The 24,654-nt window shown below is 37.6% G+C and overlaps 1 protein-coding gene across 3 annotated transcripts in view; it reads left to right on the top strand.

The window, feature by feature from the left end:
- Positions 1-24,654, top strand: part of ADAMTSL3 (ADAMTS like 3) — a 203,184-nt gene that overhangs the window by 104,780 nt on the left and 73,750 nt on the right. For all 3 annotated transcript variants that reach the window (XM_055715864.1, XM_055715863.1, XM_055715862.1), the window contains 2 exons: positions 6,217-6,453; positions 19,784-19,910. In XM_055715864.1, the coding sequence (XP_055571839.1) occupies positions 6,217-6,453; positions 19,784-19,910 (364 nt within the window). The remainder of the gene's footprint in view (positions 1-6,216; positions 6,454-19,783; positions 19,911-24,654) is intronic.

Genomic DNA, 24,654 nt, shown 5'->3' with positions numbered 1-24,654 from the left:
TTCTGTACGATGTAACATTCGTATAATCCTATTCCAGAAGAGAGAGATGGTAGATAAATAATTAAAGCAAAAAAACTTTTTTTTTTTTTTTTTTTAACTGTAGTGCATTTGATTAATCTGCTTCTGGCTCTGGGAGAAAGGCAGCAATTTTCACACAAATAACCCTTAAAAGGTGAGGCCCGCAGTTCCCTTGGGTTGAATTATACCCAGGCAACAGCAGGTGATACTCATGTCATTGCCAACCCTGTGATTTCTGCCAGCAGCAGGCAGCTGTGAAGTATGACAAGTTCTCCTTAGGAGGCCTGACACTGGAAGTTGCCCAGTAAATATGTTGAATCAGTGGATCTCCTGGGAGAACTGGCCATTCCCACTCTCCAGTTTGCCACACCTACAATTTCATGTGTGCCAGTTGGCTTCTGCTCTCCTCAAGAACAAGGCTTGCTAGCACCTTGAATTGCTCTAACACTCCACTCCTCAGTGTTGGATGGATTTTCCACCACAGCGGCTCACAGCCGAAGTTTCTTCTGGCAGAGCTAGTGGAAGTGATTAATGAATCAGGCCCAGTGCATGCAAAACTCAGATTCTGGAGACAAGCCCTGTCACTTGCCCTTTCAGAAGAAAAGGCCTAGCAGCTCTGACCACAATGTCCTTAGCTCATAAATAAAAATGCCACATGCAAAAAATACCTTAATCTTGTAAAGCTGTCTGATAAGCTAAACTGCAGCCAGCCAGTATATAAGCAATAAATAAACTGCCACTGTAAAATCTATTTGTGACATTCCTTATCTAGTTATCTAGCTGTATGTGCTGTATACAGCCATATCTCTGACTGCTTGATCCCATGCACTACAGCTTCCTGTGCGATGGCAGAGACAAGCCGAGGTAGTGTACAGTGTTATCCCAGCCAAAGGACTAGAAAACTACCCAGTGGGCAGAAAAAGGAGAAAGATGAGATCGGTTTGGACATATTTTCTGTAAGCAGAGGTCTACGTGCTTTTAGGATATGTAAGAGCAACTGTGGATACTGTTCATTGTAAGGGCTATTCAGTAAAAATCTGATGGCAATGAAGGCACTTTCTGCTTCAGCATAGAGAAAATTATTAAAGATGATTACCATATCCTTTCTCAACTCCCAGAGAGTTTTTCTGAAGTCACTGGGGCCTGTTTTTTAACTTTAGGACTTATTTTAAAGCGATAAGTGGCAAGCATCTTGTATGTGAATCTGTTTGAATTTATGATGATTCAAATGTTAATTTCCAGACAGGAAGCTGCCTTTACAGTTCTGCTTTTGGGGCATGTCTGAAAGGGATCAGGTTTCCATTTCAGTTTAGATACAGCCAGAATCTCTCAGGAATGGTTTTTCCTAGATTATGGATCAGATAATAGAGAACTCCTGAGAGAAATGTATTTCATGAGAATTCCACCATTAATAAAGTTGATCTTTGAATTTGGTGTCATTGAATTCAAACCCAGTATTAGACCTGACTTAACCTTGAAATGGGAGCTTGCACCTAATGTAAACCTGGGGCTACTAGGCCAGTTTTGTTTCAAATGATATTATTTTCCCCAAAGCATTATTTCTAATGAAAGCTTCTTGCTTTAGGAGTAAAATTTTAGTTTGAAAATTAAGAGTTTATACTAGTTTCTTTCCATATTAGTAGGTATTATTGTTAACCACATGAGACATTCATTATATATATACTGTGTAAAGCTGTCTGCAAATGTAATTTTGCTACATGATACATTACACCACTAACATCTATATTGGGGAGTACAAATGAAGCACAACTTAATATGTGTGTCATTCTAATGAAAAGAACAAGAATCATTTTACCAGAAAATTGGTTTCATCTGGATTTGTAATAGAATAGTAGTAAGTTCATTGAACTCAAGCATAGTTCCAGAATAATATTAGTGATATTTCAATCAAAAAATTAATTCAAAGTCTTAGCAACAATATAATTGCTGCGATTAAGGCATATGTATAGCGTGCTTATCTTTCTGTCATAAGTGAGATGCCAGGTGCATGATTTCCTAAAACTGTGTGTATGCTTTCAGCTTTCCTTACAGAAACTTTAGAGAAATAAACTATATAAACTATTCATTATACGCTGTTCAATGAGATTTTCAGTCTTTCTTAACCCCCCTTTTTTATATTTCCATTTTTGTATATACTGTTACATTCTAATGCTATGATGTGCACTATATGGAAGTGTTTAAGATAATCCTTTAGGGTCCTATTCATAGAACAAGTTATTTGGGCCATTTCCCCATAAATTTCACATTCTTATGTGCCAAAACATCCCATTTGCCAGCGTGACTCTTCTACAGTAAGAAAAAACACTATATTGTAACAGATTTCCCTATGTTTAATTAAATTATGAACTTCTGTTATATGCAGATAATGCTCACACTTGTTCAACGTATTCATCAGATTATTGTCCCAACATGCTCATTTAGCCTATTCAGAAAATCTTGGCTGAACTGTGTCTGCTTTACTTCTGTAATATTTCACCCTGAATTGCATAGTTTCTCTCTAATCTGTTCATTTATTTATTTATTATATATTTATAATATCGATGCACCACATGGCTCTCGTGGGTAGGGTGGTTTCTAGCTCAGGTATCTTGATTTTTACTAAGAAATGGCCTAAAAATTGCATAGGAAAAACATAGAACCTGAAGCTAATTCTAAAAAAGAAAACAAAACAATGACTTCATCGGTTTTGGCTAGGTTTCAACAAAATGAGATTCAAAGAATAAAACTAGACAAAGGGCTAGACTTTCTTTGGTGTCATCATTTTTACTGGGAATTTTCTTGCCTTCTCTTTTGTGCTTTTTTCAGTGGAGTAATTGTTGGCAGAACTCACAGGGTCTGATGCAACCTTCATATTTTGTACATGAATGTTGCCTACAAAGACACAGATTTCCCAGGTTAGCTTTGTTTTCAAGGCCTGAGTGCTCACTGCCAAAATTCAAATAATACATTTCATAAGAAGCTAGCCCTTGAATGCAGTAGTTTTTAATCATCTGTCACAAAAAGAATTGGAATATATGTATCTCCGTGTGTGTATTTTTAACCTGCATGGTAGTTGTGTTTGAAGCATCTTTTTCAGATCTGTCTGTCTAATAATAAGTTCATAAGTCACGTCATAAATACACTTCATTCCACTACAAGATCTGGATGTGGTTATTTTGCCAACATTTCCATGTATTAGACCTCATAGATAAGTTTTCAGCTCCCTGTGTAGTGTATGAACCTACAAACAGCCTTGCTTCAGTTCAGTGGATTTGAGTGTTAAGACAAAAGCTATTGCTGAAATTAGGAAATATGAAAAATACTGAAATTAGTAGCAAAAATATTTAACAAACAAGAAAACATGTGGACTATTGAGAGGGAAGAGGGAATGATGGGATGAATTGATATCTGAAACAGGTTAAAACCAAAAAGATGTACAAGCAGGATGAGGATTGGGGCCCACGTATCGTTGTCTGACAGCATGGCCTTGCCCACTTCCCATACGTGTTTCACCCTTGCTTACTTCTCTCGCATCTTGCCCTCCTTTTTCCTTTCTGTTTTTTAAACTCTCTCTCACTTTTCTGATGCACTCTAATGGAATTAACCTGAAGTTTAGAAGTCCCCGTGTTGTCTTGATTATATTCCTTTCTGTGCTCAGCTGTCTTTCTGCTTAGATTATAAACTCCTTTCTTTAAACAAATATTTATTGTTCCCAGGAAAACAGGGATCTGAACTTGGTTGCCATCCAGGTTCTGATATCATACAAATGTTAATAATTTCAGCCCTTTGATATCCCTTTGTGATGCTCTTTTTTGGCTCCTGCTTTTGAACACAACTCGAACGTATAGCAGGTGGAGCTGGCATATGAATTGAGCTGCCAGGATCGCTTTGTGTTCTTTGAAGATGCCAAAACAGAGTAGGGAGATGAGAATTCACTTGCTTTCAAGCAGCCAGGAAGCAAGTGGAAGGAAGGGGCTGAATTGTGTTGAATCAATGAGAAACATACAGTAACCATGGATTGACATCTTGACATTGTGGTGTTTGTGTCTTGGCATTGAATCAACACCGAGTGATAATGAATTGTAACAACAGCCTGTCAAAACTCAGCCTAAGGCCGCCACTCCGCCTCTTTTACAGATAGCTCTTTTATTCTTTGTGATGAAAATGTAGCTGTGCATGGCTGAATAACACTACTCCGAAATATTGCTTCTAACTTTACCTGAATCTAACTTCCACTTATTATTTTTATCCTTAGCTACTCCTCTATTTGCAACGGTGGAAGGGAACCATATGGTATCCATATGAACTCTGAAGTCCTCTCTGCTTTTTAGACTTGCTATTGTGGAAAATGAGAGGTGACAGATAAGTCAGAGCCAAATTCTGCTCTCATTTACACCAGTGCAAGCTTGGTGAATTTCTTGGGAGTGACACTGCAGTAAATAAGGGTGGTTTCTAACAGTATTTGTTTAATATTTTTAGCTCTCACCTGTGGGATTTTGCAGAGGTAAAACTCTCAAAGAATTACAGTATCTGTAACTTCTTGTCTTATTCCAACATTTTATAGTTTAAAAAAATATGGCGCAAAGTAGAATTATCCCAGAATAAAGACAACACAAAATATGTTAGCATCATTCTGACTTACTCTCGCTGTAAGGTGTGGCACGGGACAGAGCTGCAAAGTGTTGCTGTGAATGCTCAGTGAATTGCTCAGTGCTCAGCTGTGAACCCCCCCCCCCCCCCCATGCTGACCTGTAGAGACAACTTTGATTTTAGATTGTTTTATGCAGGCTGCAAATAAAATGGAGGCATTTCTAGATTACTGTTACCTCTGATGAAAAAAAATCTAAGGCATTGGCAAAGTATTATGCTAGTGCAGTGCCAACTCATCCAGATTCATATGAGCAAGGTGGTGTCAGGACAACATCGTTGAGGGCATGAGACTGGAATTCGAACCTTTCTCATGTACGTTTTAATCCCCAGTACTGTGTAGTGCACTTAATTTTTCATTACCTTTTTTCAGGAAGGGTTCAGTTCACTGATAAGGTTGAAGATGTGTTCAGGATTAGTATTGCTAACTACTACTTAGTAATAAGTTCCATGAGTTCAACTGACACATCACAATCTTTCGGTCTTACATCCAATGAAAACAAAACTTTGTTAAAATCAGCCTCACAATCTGGCTTATATGTGCGGTTGGAATTCTTGGAAGAATATCATTTCAGTCTGGCGTATGGACTGTTTGACACTGGACATAGTTTCAAATGAAGTCTTTAGTGAGAATTTGACACACGAAGTCCTTTGCCAGTGCTTTACCAAAGTTATTTTCAAATAAATCAGTATTCATCTCCATTCCTGTCACCGTAGTTTATATTAACATCGTTTGGGTGCACTGCTTTATGTAGAAAAGTATTTTAGAATACTTTATTTCAAACAGTTCTCATATTTGGTCTTTCAGCTGTATATGCTGAGGTTCTGTATAAGAGGAGGTACGGAACTGTCTCATTAGAACTGGAACTATCTAATCAATAGTTACCAATTTTAAGTACATTTTATTTCAATAAAGTAAGCCTTACTGATTCCATGAAGTAAAGGTCTTTTGTAATTAGACTAAAGAGCTAAGCACTGAAAGTTCTGGTTTCTCCTCCTAATGATTTTGTCCCTGTTCTGAGCAATACTGAACAATTAATTAGACAATTTCGTATTTCCTTATATAGAAGTAGAAATAATGCCTCTTTCATTACTCTGACAATATGTATGAATTGATGAATGAGCGTAGAGCACTCAGAAATCCTTTAAGTGGAAAAAGCTATTGAAAAGAGAAATATTAAATGTCAGACGTCTCATTATAGTCACTTAAAATATATAGATTCCTTTAGAAGCTAAGTCTTATTACAGACTTTAAACATATTACATAGTGTCATAAAAAGTAGCATTTTTAATTATCCTCTCATATCACTTATGTTGTTATTACTGGAATATATGTGCTATTCTGTTACTTGCATTGCAAGCAATAGCTTAAACAACATAAATTGTTTTAATACCGACAGTAAAACTTTGCAATAGGGTATATTTGTCATAGCAGATCAGTTCTTGAACCATGCCTCCCTGAATAGATCCTGTGTAATTCATCAGATAACTTTATTGCAATTGCAAAATATTCCCTTCTTAAAAAAAACACTTCCTTTGGTTTGTTTTTAGGACTGCCCTTCAGATGTTGGTGACTTCAGAGCACAACAGTGTTCAGCCTACAATGACGTCAAATACCAGGGACATTTTTATGAGTGGATCCCTGTGTATAATGATCCTACTGCACCATGTGCCTTGAAATGTCAAGCTCTGGGAAAGAACTTGATTGTGGAGCTTGCCCCAAAAGTACTAGATGGTACTCGTTGCAATATTGAATCCTTGGATATGTGTATCAGTGGAATATGCCAGGTATGTTCATGGTGTAGATCTAAATATGACCTTTGTTGTGAGGCACTTTGCTCGTAAGTGGCCGCTTGTTTACAATTTTTTTTACAGGTACTGCCAAATGGATTGTAGGAAACTTACCTTTTCTTGCACACAGAAGTTCCTGACTGCCTTAGCCATTGATACTTTTATATATAAATAAAAGATCAATAACATTCACTCTATTGTTCACTCATTCTTCTATTTATAAATGTAAAAATTAATGCAAATAATTATAGCTTTCCAACCTTTAGTATGTCTGTCAGGGTGTGATGAAATTACATAGCTTTCCATTTAATTTTACTCCCCTGAGTCTTCTATCTCATGAACTCTATTAAGGAGAAAATTTGACATTTTATGGGATCCAGCCCAGAATTGCAGGTGTGAGTGTATGTGTCTTTCGTCTTGCATGGGTGAATGAGTATATGTTGTGATTGGATGAATTGATTGTTAGTATCTTTTTAACTGAGAGTCTGCATTTCTAGACATATTTATTACAATTATTTTTGTTTGAGTTATACTATCAACTTTATATGGTGTAAAAACAGTTACAATATTTGAGGCTTGCCAGTTTTGCCCATGTCTCATTAGCAAAGCAATATTGCCATCTTAAGTTTTATGAACAGAACAATTTTATGTAAAATGGGTATGTTATTGCAATTAGTTTTCTTTCTCTGCAAGTGGTTGTTGCTCAGTTAAATGCCTAAAATGTGTGTGACTCAAAAATGCAGGATATGGCCCAGTGAGCAAAATAGCTCTATTATAGGGGAAAATTTGACATATTTGGCAGAAGACTGGTGCACGGATTACAGCAACATTAATATATAGTCTGGACCTTGCTGTGGGTTTTATGCAACTTCTATGTATACTGCAGTTCCAAAACCAGTCATGCCAACACACAATGCATCTGCTGCCCCTGAAACAGAAGAATCCTTTACGTTTTCCCCTTTCAAGAGACTGCATTTGTCAATAGTACTTCACAGTGGTTTCCAATGGTGTTCACTGCCCTGTTCATTTAAAATAGGATATACCTCTATAAACTCTGGAAGCACTTGCCAAATATGTTTCTTTTGCAATATTCTTAGCGCTGTCTCCTCTTCTCATACAAGCTTTCACCTGGGAAGATGTCAAAGCATTTTTTAGATGGTACATCTGCAACAGCCTTTGCTGTTTGTGTCCGTTGCAGCACATAAGTGTCATGCTGAATCTAATGGAACTCCGGGTTTTTCAAAGGCTTGTGAGACTCTTGCTCAGAGTGCTGTGAGGTTTCTAGTGTCTTTCACAGTGGCCTCAAACATCTACCATCTTTCTTACATAGCATAAAATCCACTTTGTCTAGAGTGGATCCAATTTTGTGAAGAACAGTTGAAAGGTATATTTAAAAGGGCTGCCTTCAATGTCTCTTGTTATTATTTTGTGGTATTCATGTGTGTATCTGATATCAAACGCTTGGAATTTTAAATTAACTGGTTTTAGAATAAGCCAAGTAGTGGTGGAAGAAATTAATCATTCCAGAAGCAGGCACTGGAACTCTTTTACACTGCTGATGAGAATCAGTTTCTTTTCTCAGTCTCTCCTATTTTTTCTTTTTTTCATTGTTTCTTCTAATTCCACAAAAATATTTTTCAGTATGAGAGAACATCTTCGGGGGAAAAAAACAAACAAGCAAACCATATTTAGGATGTGTCCTGTGCTGTGACTTATGCAATTCAATTAATTTATAACTTAACCTCATAATCAGTTAGGTGTTTTCACTTTATTACCTTTACATCACTGGCTCCTGTTGAGTTATTTTTTGCACAAGTAGGAAATATCACATTTTTAAAGTATACATTTGATAATTTAGCATTGAATTATTTTACTGAGGTAAAAATCTGAATTTAAATTCAATGAATTTAAATTAAAGGTCATTTAAATAACATTTTTCTCTTTGCAGACCGTTTTGAGGGCAGAGTCGAAAGGTTGGTTGCTTGCGAAAGGGACTGTGGGAGGTGGGAGACTTCCTCGGAAACCAACACCGAGCTTTGTTGCTTCTCCTGTCTAAGCAGGAAAAGAAAACAAATTGACATCTAATCTTTCCTGGAAAAATATGGTTATTTAGTCAACTGCTGTTAAAAGAGAGACAGCAAAATTGTGATTCTCTACGATTGTTGCTATAAGATCAGTCTGTTGGGTCCTGACATATACTTGGCACAGCCTGCAAATAACTTGGCAAGTGTTTTTACAGTTAACTCATCTAAATAAACATGTCATACTGCTGATGTGGATATCTTCGCTTTTATGCCTGGGAGCACCAAAGAGTTAGTATAACGAGACTGGCTTGCCTGAGTCCCCTTCCAACTGTTGCTGGTTTAGCTCATTTGTATTCTCAGAGTTGGCAGGTTTTAGAAGATCTTAGCTTCCTCTCCTGCCTCCAACATGATTTTACTTTCATCTGTTTTCTTATTCTTGGTAAGGTAGGGCTGCATCACTACTTCTGCCTCTTAGATTCTTGTTCAAACTCTCTCCTTGGTAGCCCATGAATTTACAAGGATGGTGAGTTCCTGTTGTCCAGCTTCAGCTGATATTTTGCTCTTCCCTTAACAAGCAGAATCAAACTAAACAATGCTCTGTCAAAGCAAAGCCTGAGATGACGAAACCGCTCTCTGGATAGGAGGATGGAAGCTTCAGGGGAAGCAAAATCTAAAGGCAGTAGAGCAGGCAAAAGTTTATTGGGAAAGTTAATGAAGTATTTTGGGGTTGCTTGAGGCTTACCTCAGCCAAACCATTTAATCATGTTTTAGTCTGCTACTGCCATGCTTCTGTTACCAAAGCAAATATCTGGGGCTGTTGTGTTAAATGGGGACAGGTCAAAACTTCATTACCGGGAGGATTTTCACACTTTGGATATTTTTTCTAGTCTCTGCACAACTCCCAACACATTTTTTCATATAATATATTCCTGCTGTGCCCATCTGGATGTGGGTGGAGACATTTAAAAACATCTGCACATCAGACACGTGTGGGCAACATTTACCCGGTTACTCCGCCTGCTTTGGGGCCCTGCCTCTCCTAGATTTTTGTCTTTGAATCATGCAGACCTGCTTTTTTTTTTCTACCAGAATGCAGAATGGGTAATACTTGTGTCAGTACCTGAAACGTTTCCAGTGATAATTTTCCTAATATGGAGTAATGTGTTTGGACAATAAATACACACATCACCCAAAAAATCTGCAGTCCTAAGGAGCAGCCTGAGTAGTTCTGTTCTAGGTTGTCACAATTGGGTCAAAGATGATGTAAATCCTGTGGTGAACTTTCCATTTAGTGTCAGCAAGTTGTTTGTGTTCCAAAAAAGGCAGACTCTACGCTATGCTTTGTAGCATATGGCATAAATTTAGCTGACTTCGGAACACATCCCATATGTCAAGTGGAGTGCCATCAACTTCTGCCATGCTAGCTCTCTTCTGTCACATGTCATGTTATAGCAAGTAGGTATCTCTGTCACTTGCTACCAAAGCAGTCAGGCTTGATGTAAATATCTGTTGGAGTTTTCATTGAAAACAGTTTCTGTAAGCTTTTGGAAGATTATTATACTATTTTTTTAATGAGCTTTGCTCATGCTTAAAATTTAAAATCATAGCAGATTATTAATCTTTTCTGAATCTGACTCCTTTTATTCTGAGAGTTGCTTCCTCAAAGCACTTGTTTAATGTGTTTTGTGTACTTTCCCTTTCAGTTCCTGTAGATACATCTTTTTGCCTGTAAATGCATTAAAGGACTGCCCGAGATGCACAGGTTTGGTGTTCAGATACTTGGAAAAGAATGTTTCCTTTCCATCCAGTGTTACTGCAGATACAAAGCTGTGTTTCTTACATGTTAGAGTAGTTAACTCTTGAATAGCAGTTAAAAAAGCACCTTTTCCCCCCCCCAAATGAACATTTACAATCGTTTTTAAATATTAAAAATAAGAAAAAAGTCCACATTACCTTTTCTTCTTTTTTAGCCTTCAAATCTCAAGTAATTTATTCATAGAAATAATTGATATTGAAGTAGCTCTGTGAAGTCAGCCTTTATACTGAACCTGTTGTTCTTCTCTGGGCAGTGTTAATGAGTGAATGCATGGAGTAAAGTAGATTTTGGAGCATGGAAGAATCCTTGTGTAGAGACCTGTACTCTGTCTATGTATTACCTACTGCAGGCACCAGAGCTGGCAGGCTGGACCTTATCCAGGCAGACTGTGGGAGTCACTCATGTAGAACCAACAAAACTTTCTGGGTCTCAAAGCTACATATCAAAATCTTCATGTGACTGCATACATGTGATTTATGTCATAAAACTGAGCAGAGCAGGGAGCTCCAGCTGCAATTCAGCTGGGAAATGTTGGGGGCTCTCCAGATGTCCCACTGAAGGATGGGGCCATACTGAGCATGGGCTACCACATCCTACGTACCTGTCAGCATCACCCTCTGTAGCCTCAGTGGGTTGGCTTCCTCGCCTGACAGAGGCTCTCAGCACTGCCCGAACCAGCAGGTCGTGTAGCCACTTTTCAAGGGCTGCACTTGCACCAGTTTTAATGTCACAGTCCACCCCAGTATAGTGGTTCCCTTGTGATGACATTGTTGGCAGCTCAGAGGCATGCTTTTACTGCAAGTAATAATAGGATACCCTCAGATACTGAAAAGGTCTTTTGGAATCACTTGTTCTTATTTTGCAGCTGCTGCTAGACGCTGATGTTTCTCTTCAGATCTTGTCTTACTCTCCCTCCTACTGTTTCTTATGGAGAAATATTCCCTAGAGAGATTTCTTACAGTCTAAGTTTATACTTTCTTGTCAGATAAGTAGTGGATTTTTGTCTGATCTCCAGTTTCTTATCTATATTGCTTTTTTCCTAAGTGATTGTCTCTGCCAAGTTTTGTTTTGTTTTAGTGAGCTTTATACAAATGTGATTTTACTTCCCAGCCTAGCAAGGTCCTGAAGCGCGTGAGCAGTGGTAGAAAAATTCACCATTTGAGTGTCTCCTTGAACTAGAGCTTTAGTAACCTTCAAATCCTCCAGTGCTATAACTTCACCTTCTTATAGCAGGACAGACGCGGCTGGACCCAACCAGAAAAGCAGCAAAGTAATCTGATTCCATATATTGATTTCTTTTTTGAAGGCATTCTCACAAACAAGAACCCTGATGGGAGTGTTTGTCCCATCCTCTGAGTATGTATATTTTTTTAAAGTGGAGACAATGTGAGAAAGGGTACTTGCTCCCCTACTAGGTGGTCCTATAATCTCTTAGCTGCTCTAGCATGTGATAGATCATGTAGTAAGAGTTACATGTTTTGGAAACACGTTGTTTTATTTGATGGAAGTGGATTTACAGAATTGTGAACACGCTTTAGCCTCTTGCCTTCAGATATAAAATGTTTGCAGAAATATGTGGAAAGTCTTTTTAGGAGCCCTTTATTATGCAATGAATGTTATGCACTGTATTTTTTATCTTCTGGTTCTTTTATTGCTTTACATTCTTTCCTCTGTATAGATGGCTGGGGAATTTTGAATATTGTGGTGTGTCTCCTCATGCCCATCATTCTGACTTTATGTCTCTGTTCTGAGGTCTGCATTTTGACACACTTTGCCTTTACTCCCTGCTTTCTCATCTAAGAACAACTGAAAATCCTTGACCAGAGGAAAATTTCTTACTCCCATTGCCACTAATACCCATTCAGCTTGGCAGCTGGGATCACTGCTTCATTTGCTGTGAAATGATCGGCTGGGACATTTGCTGTTAATCAGAGAACATACTCAAGGTCCCTGAAGGGGCTGTATTCTGTTTATTAACATATGCTGAAGCCCATGTCAGCTTGTCTGGGCTGCTACTGACCTGCACTGGCTCAGTTGCGGAGACGTGAGAACGTGTGCCACAATCAGGCCTTTGTTAGGCTGAGCTTAGACATCACCGAAGAGTTATGAGACAGGACAATGTGAGGACAAAATCACGTCTCAGACCAAGTTAAACCTTTGATGAGTATTAACCAAAGTGGGAATGTGGTGCTAATATTCCATACTACTTTTAAAAGAAGTAATTAAAAAAAAAAAAGGTTACTTTCTTAATTGGAGGGATATTCTGGTATCATTCCCTCCGCTTGTCAGAATCAATTACTTGTAGATGATGAGCATGGGAAAGAGGCAGTGGGAGGGTTTTTTTATACTCTCTCCAGGGACATATTGTATCTGTGTAGAAATGAAATGCAAGCTGAAGTTATCACAAAGCAAAGGATGTGAGCAGAGATTGCAAAATAAATGAATAGATTGGCTTTGAATGACAGCAGGGTTTTACAGCAGGGTTTTACAGCAGGGCAAAGATACATGGAAAATATTGACTAAGAGCAGGATTTTCACATGACAGGTTTTATGGTCATGTTTTTATTACCATAAATTCCCATAGCCATATTTAAAATTAATTATTTGTTGTGTGGATGCAGACATTCCTAACATCTGCCTGTACTGTGGTTCTGTGCTAAGTAGAGCAGGAGAAAACGCAGCAAATAGCTGACACTGATGCAGTAAGATCCGTGTACTGTGACAGCACATGTGACTGTGCAGTATAATTTCTCTGAGTTTTGGATTTTGTGGTGTGTCTGTGTTTGTAGAAATAGAAATCCTTTTTCTCTGACCTAGACCCTGAGGATTTTAATTTTCCCTATTGAGAGTGATTCTAATAAACTACAGTAGAGACTGGTCTTTCTGAGCATGTAAGAATTTTTTACTGTTTTCTTCTTTTACTAGTAAATGTTGAAAAAATACATGTGTCCTTTCCTACTCAAGTCACAAGACTTGGAGAAGATACCTTGCCAGAAATAATTCAGAGGTTATCTTGTACTTTGTGCAATGCTGAATAACCCTTAAAACTGTGTAGATGTTTTTGTTCTGTTTTTATCTTAGTTCTGATGTCTTGTAAGGATGAAATAAATAATTTGGTTATAATAACCCAAGTACTACTACCCTAGTGGCAAGGCAGTCACACCACTTCTTTGGATCTCTTTGCTGTAGTAGTCTACTTCCATTCTGTATTTTCTCACATCCTGACAAATGGTATAGGTGGTGAAAGCCCAATTGCCCCTAGTTTGCAAATTCTTTGCCCCTCATCAGCAGATCAGTGGTCCAACTGATACAGGATTCACTTACTGAAATACTGCTATAACAGATCTGTTGCCAGCCCATTTTAAAACAAAAACTGCTGGGCAACATTTACTGGGATAATTACAGACTGTTCAGCCCTCGAGGAAAAGGATCTCCTGTATAATAATTCTATCACATTCTTGTGAAGAAAGTATAATTATCAACTCCATGTGTGCATTCTGCAGTGCAGTTTCTTGCTCAGAAAACGTGTAGTAATTCTTTTATATTTTAAGCACATTGGGCACTTCCCCATGAATTATTTTCTGGTTTTCTGCTTTGGCTGGAATTCACTAAATGCCATCTGTATATTTGTGTTAAATTCCCATTAACAGTCTGTTTCATGAGTACATATTGTTGTGCATCCTTTGAAATAGCCAGGTCAACGAAAGCACACAAATGTGAATGTACTCGGAGTAGCCTTCATCTGGATTTCCCCAAACATTTTGGGGTTTTCCCAGCAACTCTGGAAGGATGGTAATTATGTCATATTGAGAAGTTGTTGCACCGATTTTCTATTTTTATTTTATTAAAGCAATTCACATTAATAAAGGGTATCACTCCCTGACACTGAGCTGCCAGTCCTTTGAGCAAACATAGAACACTGGTAACATAAGTTATCTTTTTAATGGAATTACTGATACATGGGAGTCTATATCAATCAAAAATTTATTAGTCAAAGTAGAAAACAATATAGTATTTAACATACACATTGCTGAATGTGTCTGTCTGCCAAATAGCTGAGTTTAAGACACAGTAGGTAGAGAAAGAATGGCACTAGTGCAACTTCAGTCTTAATATTTCATAGAATTTATGTATCTGTCACAGATAAAACCAGCAGTGATTTATTCTTTTATGGCCACTTCTATTAGGAGAACTCAGTCTGTTTGTTTTTTCTGGCTGTATCTGGATCTCTGGCTCCAGAGGAACATGGCAGGGGGTGGGGGTGCGGGGGAGGCCCTTTCTAAAGATAAATATTGTATATAATTATATATATTGCTGTATATAATGCCATGGTTTTGATTGTAACAATGACAACGCTTAAATGGGGCTTGTTATGCACAGATTTCTGGGTTTACTAATGTTTCAGGTAGGTATTCCTCTTTTGTAGAGCATAGGTATATCTTCAGGTCCTTTACATGAAATATATCATCTTGAGTCGTTAGCATCCCAGAAACATTTTTTTATAATTTACATATGACATTTTTATAATTGACCACACATCTCTGTGGCGTGTGTTCTACAAAAAATGGTGGTGTGCCTATGGTGAAAGAGAGTGCCTGCAGCTGGAGGTGAGTGATCAGCTGAGGGAATAATTGCAGTTAAGGAGGTCTAAAGCAATGGTCTAACCAGCAAGAGCTGAAATTTCAAAACCTGATCCTGCATTGGGCTTTGCATTGGCAATTCTAGTCCTTGTTTATATTTATGTTTATTAAAAGAAGACTCTGAAGAGGGTTTGAGATTTGCCAGGTTTTTTACTCCAGTGGTCTTTGCTGTGTTGGAACCTTAGTTGAAAATCTGTCACATTGCAGTCCTGTCTGTTTTCTCGTCATAGTTAGTTGTAAATGTCTCCTTAAGAAAGGAATATCCTTGAATGTAACAGATTATACTTTGACCTTCACAAATCGAGATGAACATGCTGTATTAATTTCTTTGTTTAAATCTAATTCCTCAGCTGAAACCCTACTAAGTGAGTAAGAGCTAAAGAAACAGCTGTGGGAGCTTCTGACTGATTTTTGGATTCATATTTGCAAAAATACTTGTAACGTTCCAGTCACCTCTAACATATCAGCAGCAATTTCATTTTTCTCTTTCATCTCTATTACTATATTTTATACCCTGGCCTTTTGCTCTTCCTTTGCCTTTCTGAACTTACATGAACTATTCTAAGCACGCTACAAAATATTTAACACCCTGCAGTATTGTCTTTCACAATAGCACTGGTATACCAACATCTAGTTTAGAAGTTTGTTGAGGCAAATGAGCATTTCTGTTCACTGCTTAATCAGATGGTTTCTGTTGTAGCTGCTTGTAACAAAACAGTAGTATTCTTTTTCATATTTCTGTTATTTTCTGTGAAAGAACACAGACAAATAGTGTATTCAGGTTCTGTCCAGAAATAGTTATGGATCAGATGCCTGTTTGTGAAAATAATACTGCCATATCTGAATTCATTTGAACAATTAAACATCGTGGACAAAGTACCCGTTTCCTCAATACCTTTTTTTTTATATTACATTTCTAGTCATTGTTCATGATGGCAACATATTGGCCAATATTCTCCCTGAGGAACAAACTTATACCTAGTCATTTCGATACTTGTATCATTTTTCTGAATGACTGTATTTATGATTGCAGATTTCTTACATTGAAGGAGTCCCAATCCTTCCATTACACAGTTTGCATTATCATTTGTTTCATTTATGCAGTCTGTGTTAAAATCACCTAATACAATTATTTCTGATATTCCGTAAAAGCCTGCAGATGTTTTCCCAATCTGCCTGTAATATTTATAGCCGATCTCTTTGCTCTGTAAACAGCAAGTAATGTGGGGTAAATTAACCCTAACAAACACCTGAATTGTGAAAATCATCAGACCTTTTGGGCTTGCTGAGGTGGTGTGGGAGCTGAGGAAGGCTGTCATATATAAGTTTCTTGTCCTTGTTACAGCTTTGCTTGCAAATACACATGGGCTCTTTTCAACATATTTCATCAAAAACGAAGTATTTTTGTAATACTTATTGGCTAGAATATGAATACCTTAATTGCATTATGTTTGGTGCCAAAATATGGTATGTGTTCGATCCTGATTTCCAAAGCTATACCTTGCAGCTTCCTGTTGTTTTGGTGAGATCCATGGCTGTCCAGCTTCTCTGAGAAATACTGCTTCTGAGCAGGGTTTTACAAACAGATTAAAAAGGCAAACTCCAGACACTCAGGTTTGAAAGACACCTCACCCTACTGTTAACTCACAAAGATCCCAGGGTAGCAACATTTGCTGAAATAACTCTACATTTGAGGCCTGTCACATTAAAATCTGCAAGATTTTTTGGTGGTTCACATTAAACAAAATTTGAAATTCTGTACTCGTTTTAGGCCTCATTTGTGATACTAATGTGAGTTATTTTCTGAATTGTTTTGGGGGATATCATTGCTTGATATTTAAAACAGTTCATAACAGTTGAGATAAACGTAATCTTGGAAAGAAGTCCACAGAGGGTGAATGATCTAGCTGAACACAGCACCTTCACTGGCAGGGGAGCCATAAAGTGTTTCCCACATCCAAGTCCCTTGCAGCTAACACTCCTGTTTTATTTCTCTGGCATTTGTATATTAATAAAAAATAAGCAATAATACTATATGAAACAGTCCTCTAAAGTATGCTGCTGTGCTGATTATCTTTTTTCTTACATTCCATGCTGGACACAATAGTGCCTTGTGTTTGCACAGTTGTATAATTTTTGTTATATGCAATGAGAGTTTGTTTTCATAGTGGCTGTGTGTAATAGCTCAGTATGTGTGTTTATTATTATCATGTTGGGCTTTAATGGGCTGGTCTTGCAAGTACTGTGCTTGCTCGATACCCTCCTCCCAGCAAAAGCTTGCAGGATCCGTAGCCTGCAAATGTACAACAGCTTAAACTAATAAAAATAGCAATTTCTCACACAGAGTATCACAATACGCAGCTTAATTTTTCCTTTGAGAATTAATTGATGAGTGAATAAACAGATTCTTAACATTTAGAAAATGAGATTACGCTATGAAATGGCAATGTGTTTGTGAGATCTGGGGAGAGATTACATTCATAGTAGTTCTAACAATTTACCTCCGTGTGCTAGTGGTATCTTTATGTGAATAAGAGCAGGAGAGGCAGTGGAGACCAATAAATACTTTAAAAGTCTACCCGAGAAAAATATAGACTCTCAACTACTGGTATGGTCACCATCGTTGCACCATCTGAATGTTTCAGAATCTTTAGGAGATTTATTCTTGTAACTTCCCCGTGAGGTGGGGAATTGCAGTTATATCCCTTTCACAGGCTGGAATCAAAAAGCGCAGGAAGTTTTCAAAGGTCAAAAAGAAAGCCTGTTGTGGAGATGGGAACTGAGAATGAGTTGTCAAGTCTAAGGCCGATGTATCAAGCACTGTATTATCATATACCTTGAAATTCTATCTGCTTTCTGATTCACACAGTGGCCCAGTCAGTTTTTGTTTCTGAGATGGTGGTGTCTTCATTCATTTCTCACTGCTAATTGGTGATAAAATCAGAAGATAAGCTTGTTTAGAGTAATTTTTTTTACAATCTTTTTTTAATTTGGATGTCAGCGATGAACCCAGAGTTAATGTTAAAAAAAAACCTTAAGTGAAAACGTCTTAGTATTTAATGCAATCCTAAGTTATAGTATAGTGTTCCTGCATGGCGCTTATAAAGTAAATAAGCACCTGTTCTGAGATGGTCTGATTTCACACATGTGTTGTTTCATTTTTACAACTAAGTTTTTGTTAAGATTTAACATTAACATTAAATCATTTCAGTTAAGCAGCTTATTTATTTTTTAAATGATTTCTGTGCTGGGCTACATAGGATGATGATCTTCAGTTGCAGGAATAAAGTAATTTCCTGTTGCTACTGTAGAATTCTATGGTAAATCTGAACCCTTTAGTAGGGAGATGCCATTCAGTGCAGCACGTCTCTCAGCTGAAGTATCATAAACTGTCCTCCTCTTAAGAGAATACAGGATGTAGGGAAGTGGGAAAATAAGGGAAAGGGGCAGGAATGAAAGGTGGGGCTGCTTTGTTGTCTTTTTTTATAGACAGATGAAATTTTGAGATTACATTTCTCCACGTTTGGCAGTGGATGTGCATGATTTGTGCAGGGCGTGTGTGTCTGTGTGTGTGTGTGTTAACTCAGATTGGAAGACCCAACCCTGCCTCTTACGTGCGGACTCGATCCTCACCTCTCCAAGGGGATCATATGTCAATTTTGGCATAGCACAGATGCAGTGGATCTTGGCAGCTAAGACTACCCCTTCCAAGCATTTTTATATAGGAAGAGGAGTGTGCTGGCCAATTTCAGAATTCTAGCACTGTTTTTAACTGTGAATTTTCAGAGTCCTTTCTACCTGTTTGTTAGTTTGGAGTTTGGTTAAATACATATGTCCGTGACGAATTAGCTGTGCTTCTCAGGTATGTGTGGCTATGAGGGGTATATAGGCTGACTTGAGAAAACTTGAAGCTGCAGACTAGCTTTTTACCATATTGCTCAGCATTTGGTGCTCCCTGCAAATTTCTTCTATGTAATAGTGAAGGCTAAGATAAGTGAGACCAAATGTTTGTCTCCCTTTCAGCAGGAAGGTGCTTTTCAGTCAATGTGTATTCTTCTTTATCTTCCCATTCTCACTCCCATGCTTCTTGTAGGATGACTGATATGAAGAAAAAGGAAAACCTGGAAAAAGTTTTCATTATGTTTTGGAGAGTTTTCAGTTGACAGTTTTTCAAAAACTTTGCTTTTGGAATGTTTGGCAGTGTTTAAGTTTGTGTGTTTCTATAATAATTGTTGGAAAGTTTTATAGATTTGGTCTCATATTCAGAAACAAAAAAAATCAAAGGGTAAGAACTGAAACATCCAAGTTTTTAAAAACCTTGTTAGTAAATGTATGTGATTGACATTAATGTAAATGGCAAATAGATCTTCACGAATGCCAGTTAAATTTTGAATGACAAAGATACTGGATTATGAGCACTGCCCACAGCTGCTTGTCTGTGAAGCTGAAGGCAGAGTGCCCTTTAAATATTTAATTTGGGTTATTTCATTGCATTAATCCTTTCTCTGACATAATTAAACAGGTGATGAAAACCAAATTTTAAATAGCATAGTTGTCCCTTGTGTTGGGAAGAATAATGCTCAATGGTATTCATTCACATAAGTAGTGGGAAACAGATTCATGTATTTCCTATGCTTGAATAGCATAATATATCAGTTGTTGTGGTTCATCATTAAAATTATGGAAATGACAGTGTGCTTTTTAAATCCTAAATAGCAAGATATGCTTTGAGAGAATGAAGCCAGCTCATAAAATCAAAAGGATAACATAATAAATAAAATTCCAGAAACTTGAGCATGTCTACTACAGCTTTGCCCTCCTTCTGACTGTGATGTTGATGTTGGCAGGCAGTAGGCTGTGATCGACAACTTGGGAGCAATGCCAAGGAAGACAACTGTGGAATCTGTGCAGGAGATGGTTCAACATGCAGGCTTGTGAGGGGACAAGCTAAGGCACATGTCTCACCAGAAAAAAGTAAGTTGCTAATTGATTCTACGATGATTTATCCTTGACAATGTTTTCTGCTTGTGTATTAACACACATATTGCAGAGTGACCTTTTAACTATATACTTGTTTGCAGTTTTCCAAAGCTACTTATTATAAAGTCTGTGCTAGATTAGTCTATTGAAATTCCATGAGGGATACCACACATTAGGGTATAGCTAGGAAAAAATTTGAGATATGCAATTTTTTTTATAGAGCTATTCAATTCATTCTATCAGGAATAACCATCAAGATACACATCTTATTTTAGAGGGTATCCTCATGTTGCAATATACGTGATGCTGCAGCAGTGTTTTTCAATCATGGAAACATCTTACAGATAGTTTTATGGAAATTGTGGCCCCTGATTGAAAGTGCCTGATTTTCAATATAACTTTGCCTTTTTATTATTTTTTTTATAGTGTCTAAAGACAGTTGAACTTGAGGCAAGTTAAGTACTTCTGTGATACAAAAAGCAAAACTGATTGGCTCAAATTTTGCCATTCTTTGTCAAAATAATTAGCATCTTATTCTGAGTAAGTCTTTAGGTCTTAGCGGTATTAAAAATCTAAGAGAGGAGGGAGATCAGAATTAGACCCTTTACTGGAGTCTTAAGAGTCTGGCTATTTTGATATCCAGGCAAGGTTTGTCACAGAGGCTCACCTCTGACACTTGTGCTTTCCGTCCTCACAGAGGATGCTCCCTGTAATCTCACAGCATATATCCCATGTATTTATAATGTGTGTTAGTTGCCTTTCGTCTATTTTTTCTGTTTCTGAACTCACAGTGCACATTTGTCACATGGAGATGGAGCCTCTGAGGTTTGTTACCTGCTTGCAGAGCCACAAGATCCAAGGGTGATGATCTGGTGCTCTTAAAGTCTAAATGCAAGCAGTTGTGTTGTGGGTTTTTTTGTTGGTTTTTTTTTTTTTTAATTTTATTTTTAATGGATGAAGCACCTGCCTTTGACAGCTGCTGTTTATTTCAGTGCTGTTCTAGTTCAGCCTGCAAAGATTTCACTTACGTCCTCATTTTGAAAGAGCTGTTATATATTGAATCGTGCTTAATTCTTACTGCAGTACATGTAAATATTTCCATGGTTTTTTTTAGTGCCATTGCTTGCAGTATGCTTGCTTCAATGTGGATGTAACTTGAAGTGCAGTGTATGTTACCTTAATGCTTCTTACCTTGCAGTGTGATTACTTGTGTTGATCTACAAGGTGTAATGTTAGGTTATCTTAGGCTGGGCAGGTGCATGATTTCTGTAATTCAATATAGATGTATAACAAAGGTAATCCAAATTAAAAAATGAATATTTTAGTGGCAGCATCTTTTAAAGTCACAGAATAATTTTGCACAATTCAAAGCTTTTTTTTTTTTATGCACCGGGTGGGCTATCAGTGTCAGCCTTTGCCTTGCCTTTACTAGAGGCCTTTTTTCTGGATGGGAGAATTTAGTTCAGTGATTTATAAAGTTTTTCATCCTGCAACACTGAGCAAATGTCTTGAATGTTTACAATGAGCTGAAAAAGAGTTTTCATAGAGGACCACTTTTTATTCACTTTGTCGTATCAAACACTCAGAGCTTCTGGTCAGCACAGAGCAAGCACTTGTGAAGCAGTAAAGGTTGGAAAATATTTCTGTAGTATTACCAAGCTATATTTATTTTCTCTCTCTCTCCCCTGCCTCCCCCCCACAAGATATATCTTCCCCTTTTGGGTATGGAACAGATATGGATTGGCAAGCCTGGTTAGATAGTATGATCAGTGAAATAAAAAGATTCACATTTTTAATTACTGCTTAGTATGTAAGTACAGTAAAGACAAAGTGATAAAAGGGATCTAGGTTTGAAACTTTAATTTTGTGAGAAGAAACACTAGTTTCACTTGGGGGTATTTTGGCACAGGTAAGACCTGATGACAACTGACATCACTTGGTGGAGGGTCTCCCATTGTCTTGACCATGTTATGAAGAATGCCCACGGGTCATTGTTTGCCATAATTCAGTGGCTTTTGAAGAGTTATTTAAAATTAAAGATGAAGAAGGACTGTTGTGGGGAAAGATGTCAGTTATGTCAAGTTTTGGTTTTCTCTTGCACTGCTGTAGGCTAGATTACATGAATGAACTACCGTTCACATAAGCAAAACAGTATGCATCTACTAAAATCAGAATTTTAATGATTTTCTTGGTGTTGTAATACTGCCAAATTTTTTTTTAGGGTCAAGCTGTTCAACACTATGGAAGCAGTTCTGTAAAATCATTCTCTGTGTGAAGAAAATATGGAAATAAAGCCATGCTTTCTTTGTGCTAATGTATTGGTGAAGGGAGACACAATATCTTCCAAACAGTAATTTGGAAGCTTTCAGAACTAGTATTGAGAAGTAAAATATCAACACATTACAGACACGTATTTGAGAGGGAGCTTGTAAGGTTGTGAGCAGGATGTAAATTTTATTGTGCAATGAGGCAAATTAAAGAAATGAAAGGAAAGCAAGAGCCAAAGATTTTATTAAAAAAAAAAAAAGGAGACAAAGGAAAATTAAAATGCCTAGTTATCTTGGTCCTTATTTTTAAAAAAGAAATTCAGAAATGGATAGCAAACGATTTCTCATAAAGGACTCACTTTGTTTTATTATCTTTTTTATATCTTTTTACATAAAATGAATGCCTGCCTTTGATTGGAAAGCTAAACAGCACTGAAAGAAAGCTTACTGTTTTGCAAATATGAAATGAACTGTCATTTCAAAAGTTCTTTATTTTTTCCACTAGCACTTAATTGCCTTTGAAAGACAAAGTACGTTAGACTTATGCCAGCAAGCCAGATTCTAACATTCTGGTAAAATGATTAAAGGTTTGACTAATGATATTCAAACAAAAAGTGTAATAGGTTGTAAAATGTACCGTCCCATTGGGAAATGAGAGATCATGGGCCTGATGTTTCTACTACTATATGCATGGAACTCCCATTAACTCCACTGAACTTTGTGCACATGGAAAAATTGTGGGATTGGGCCCTGATGTCTGCTTTCTGCACCATTATTGGCAAGAAATGGTAGGAAAGTGTTCTGGTTCCGATACTAAGGAGGGAGAAAAGATGCTGGTTCTGAAATTAACAGAGTGAAGTTGAAGGCACAGACTTGTCCTAATCTGTTTTTACTTGATTCTGTAATTGTTTGATAATTGCAATGTTTACATTTCTTAACATTTTGCTAAAAGCTTCGTACAAAGTGTTTTAATGTCAACAGCTTTGTAACTGTTTGAATTACTTCTTGCCGTATGTTTTATTTCCTATGGCACTTGTGTAATTTACCATTGGTCACTTATTGTCATATGTTTCTGTATCATCATCCCCAAGCACACAACCAAGAAACTAATTTCACTTTCATCGTTTATCTAAACAGAGGCCTTCTTCAAGGCTCCCTGTTCAGTATCATCAGTTGTCTCAGTTTTGTGACAGCTTGCTACCTTGCATCTTTTTCCCTCTTTGAAGGCAATATACGTGGAGCTAGTAACCCCCATTGTCAAGATTGCCTGATACTTCGTTTTAGACGAATGATTTTTTGCAAAATTTAACAGTTGGGTCAGAAACTTTCCATGCCAGCTGCTGCATATTTTGGAGAAAATTGAGACGAAACAACTCAGCATATTCCAAGGACACAGCAGAGAAAAACATGTTGTTTCCCACTGTCAAAACATTCCTGAAACCTTTTCATTAATATGTTTTAGCATCCCCCATTGTTGGACTTGATCACGGATCAGGGATTTGAAATTTGGCAGGCAATGGTCTTCTGGTCATGGACAAGTCTTTTGCAATATCTGTGAACATCAACACATATTTTACTACAACCCTTCCAAAAAAAAAAATTACAACCCTTTTCCTTCAGGCTCTGTAGAGGCTTCTTGGTTATTAACAGCTGACATTTCAGAAAATTTGTCCTTTTGAGTGTTCTCTAGCTTGTTACATGTCCTAACTGCAAACAGATCGTATCTGTGTGATTTCCTTAGGAAAAATTAACATGTTGCACTTCCAGAGCTAAACTGGAAAAGTGTCCTTGAGGTTGCTCTTGCTTTCTATTTGGCTGCAGTGTAGAATGGGTACCCTGAGGCGAACTCCATAATGCCTCCTGCTTCACATTCAGGCTTTACGGAAGAAGTTTTGTGGACAGCTTCTGACTCTCCCAAGCTTCAGACTTAGGACTGGGGCTGATGAAATCACATGAGGAGAGGGGAAGACAAGATGAGACTTGCTGAGCAGAAAAATTGGACATTAGTTCATACAGTGACAGAAAGACAGATATGAGAAGGTGGGAGGAGGACTAGGGCTGGCTGTACAGATACATTGGGTCAAGGAAAAAGAGGAAGAGCAGAAGACTGAGATTAGATAAGAAATCTGGGGTGAGAGATGCAGTCAGAAACTCTCAGAGAGGAGGAAGGAGAAAACACAACTGTATGTAGAGCCAGGAGAGGGAACTGGGACTGGTTTGGCAGGAAAACTGTGCGTGGGGAGGGACAGAATGCCAATACATTAGCATTTCAGTTCAGATAAAGAGTATGTCTTCTGAATCAAATTTCGTCATTGTCCTAACATACTGCTCATCAGCTCACATCATGGAGTGGTCTTGGAGAGCATAAACTGATTTTTTGTTTGATGAAGCTAACCTGGAAGATGTGCCCCAGAAAAGCACCTAATGTTGTCCAACAGCTACTGAATATGCAGTCCATGGGATCAAGCTAG

The sequence above is a fragment of the Falco cherrug genome, chromosome 7, assembly GCF_023634085.1.
Source record: "Falco cherrug isolate bFalChe1 chromosome 7, bFalChe1.pri, whole genome shotgun sequence".
NCBI lineage: Eukaryota > Metazoa > Chordata > Aves > Falconiformes > Falconidae > Falco > Falco cherrug.
The sequence above is the reverse complement of the archived record's forward strand: the minus strand, read 5'-3'. Positions and strand labels throughout refer to the sequence as shown.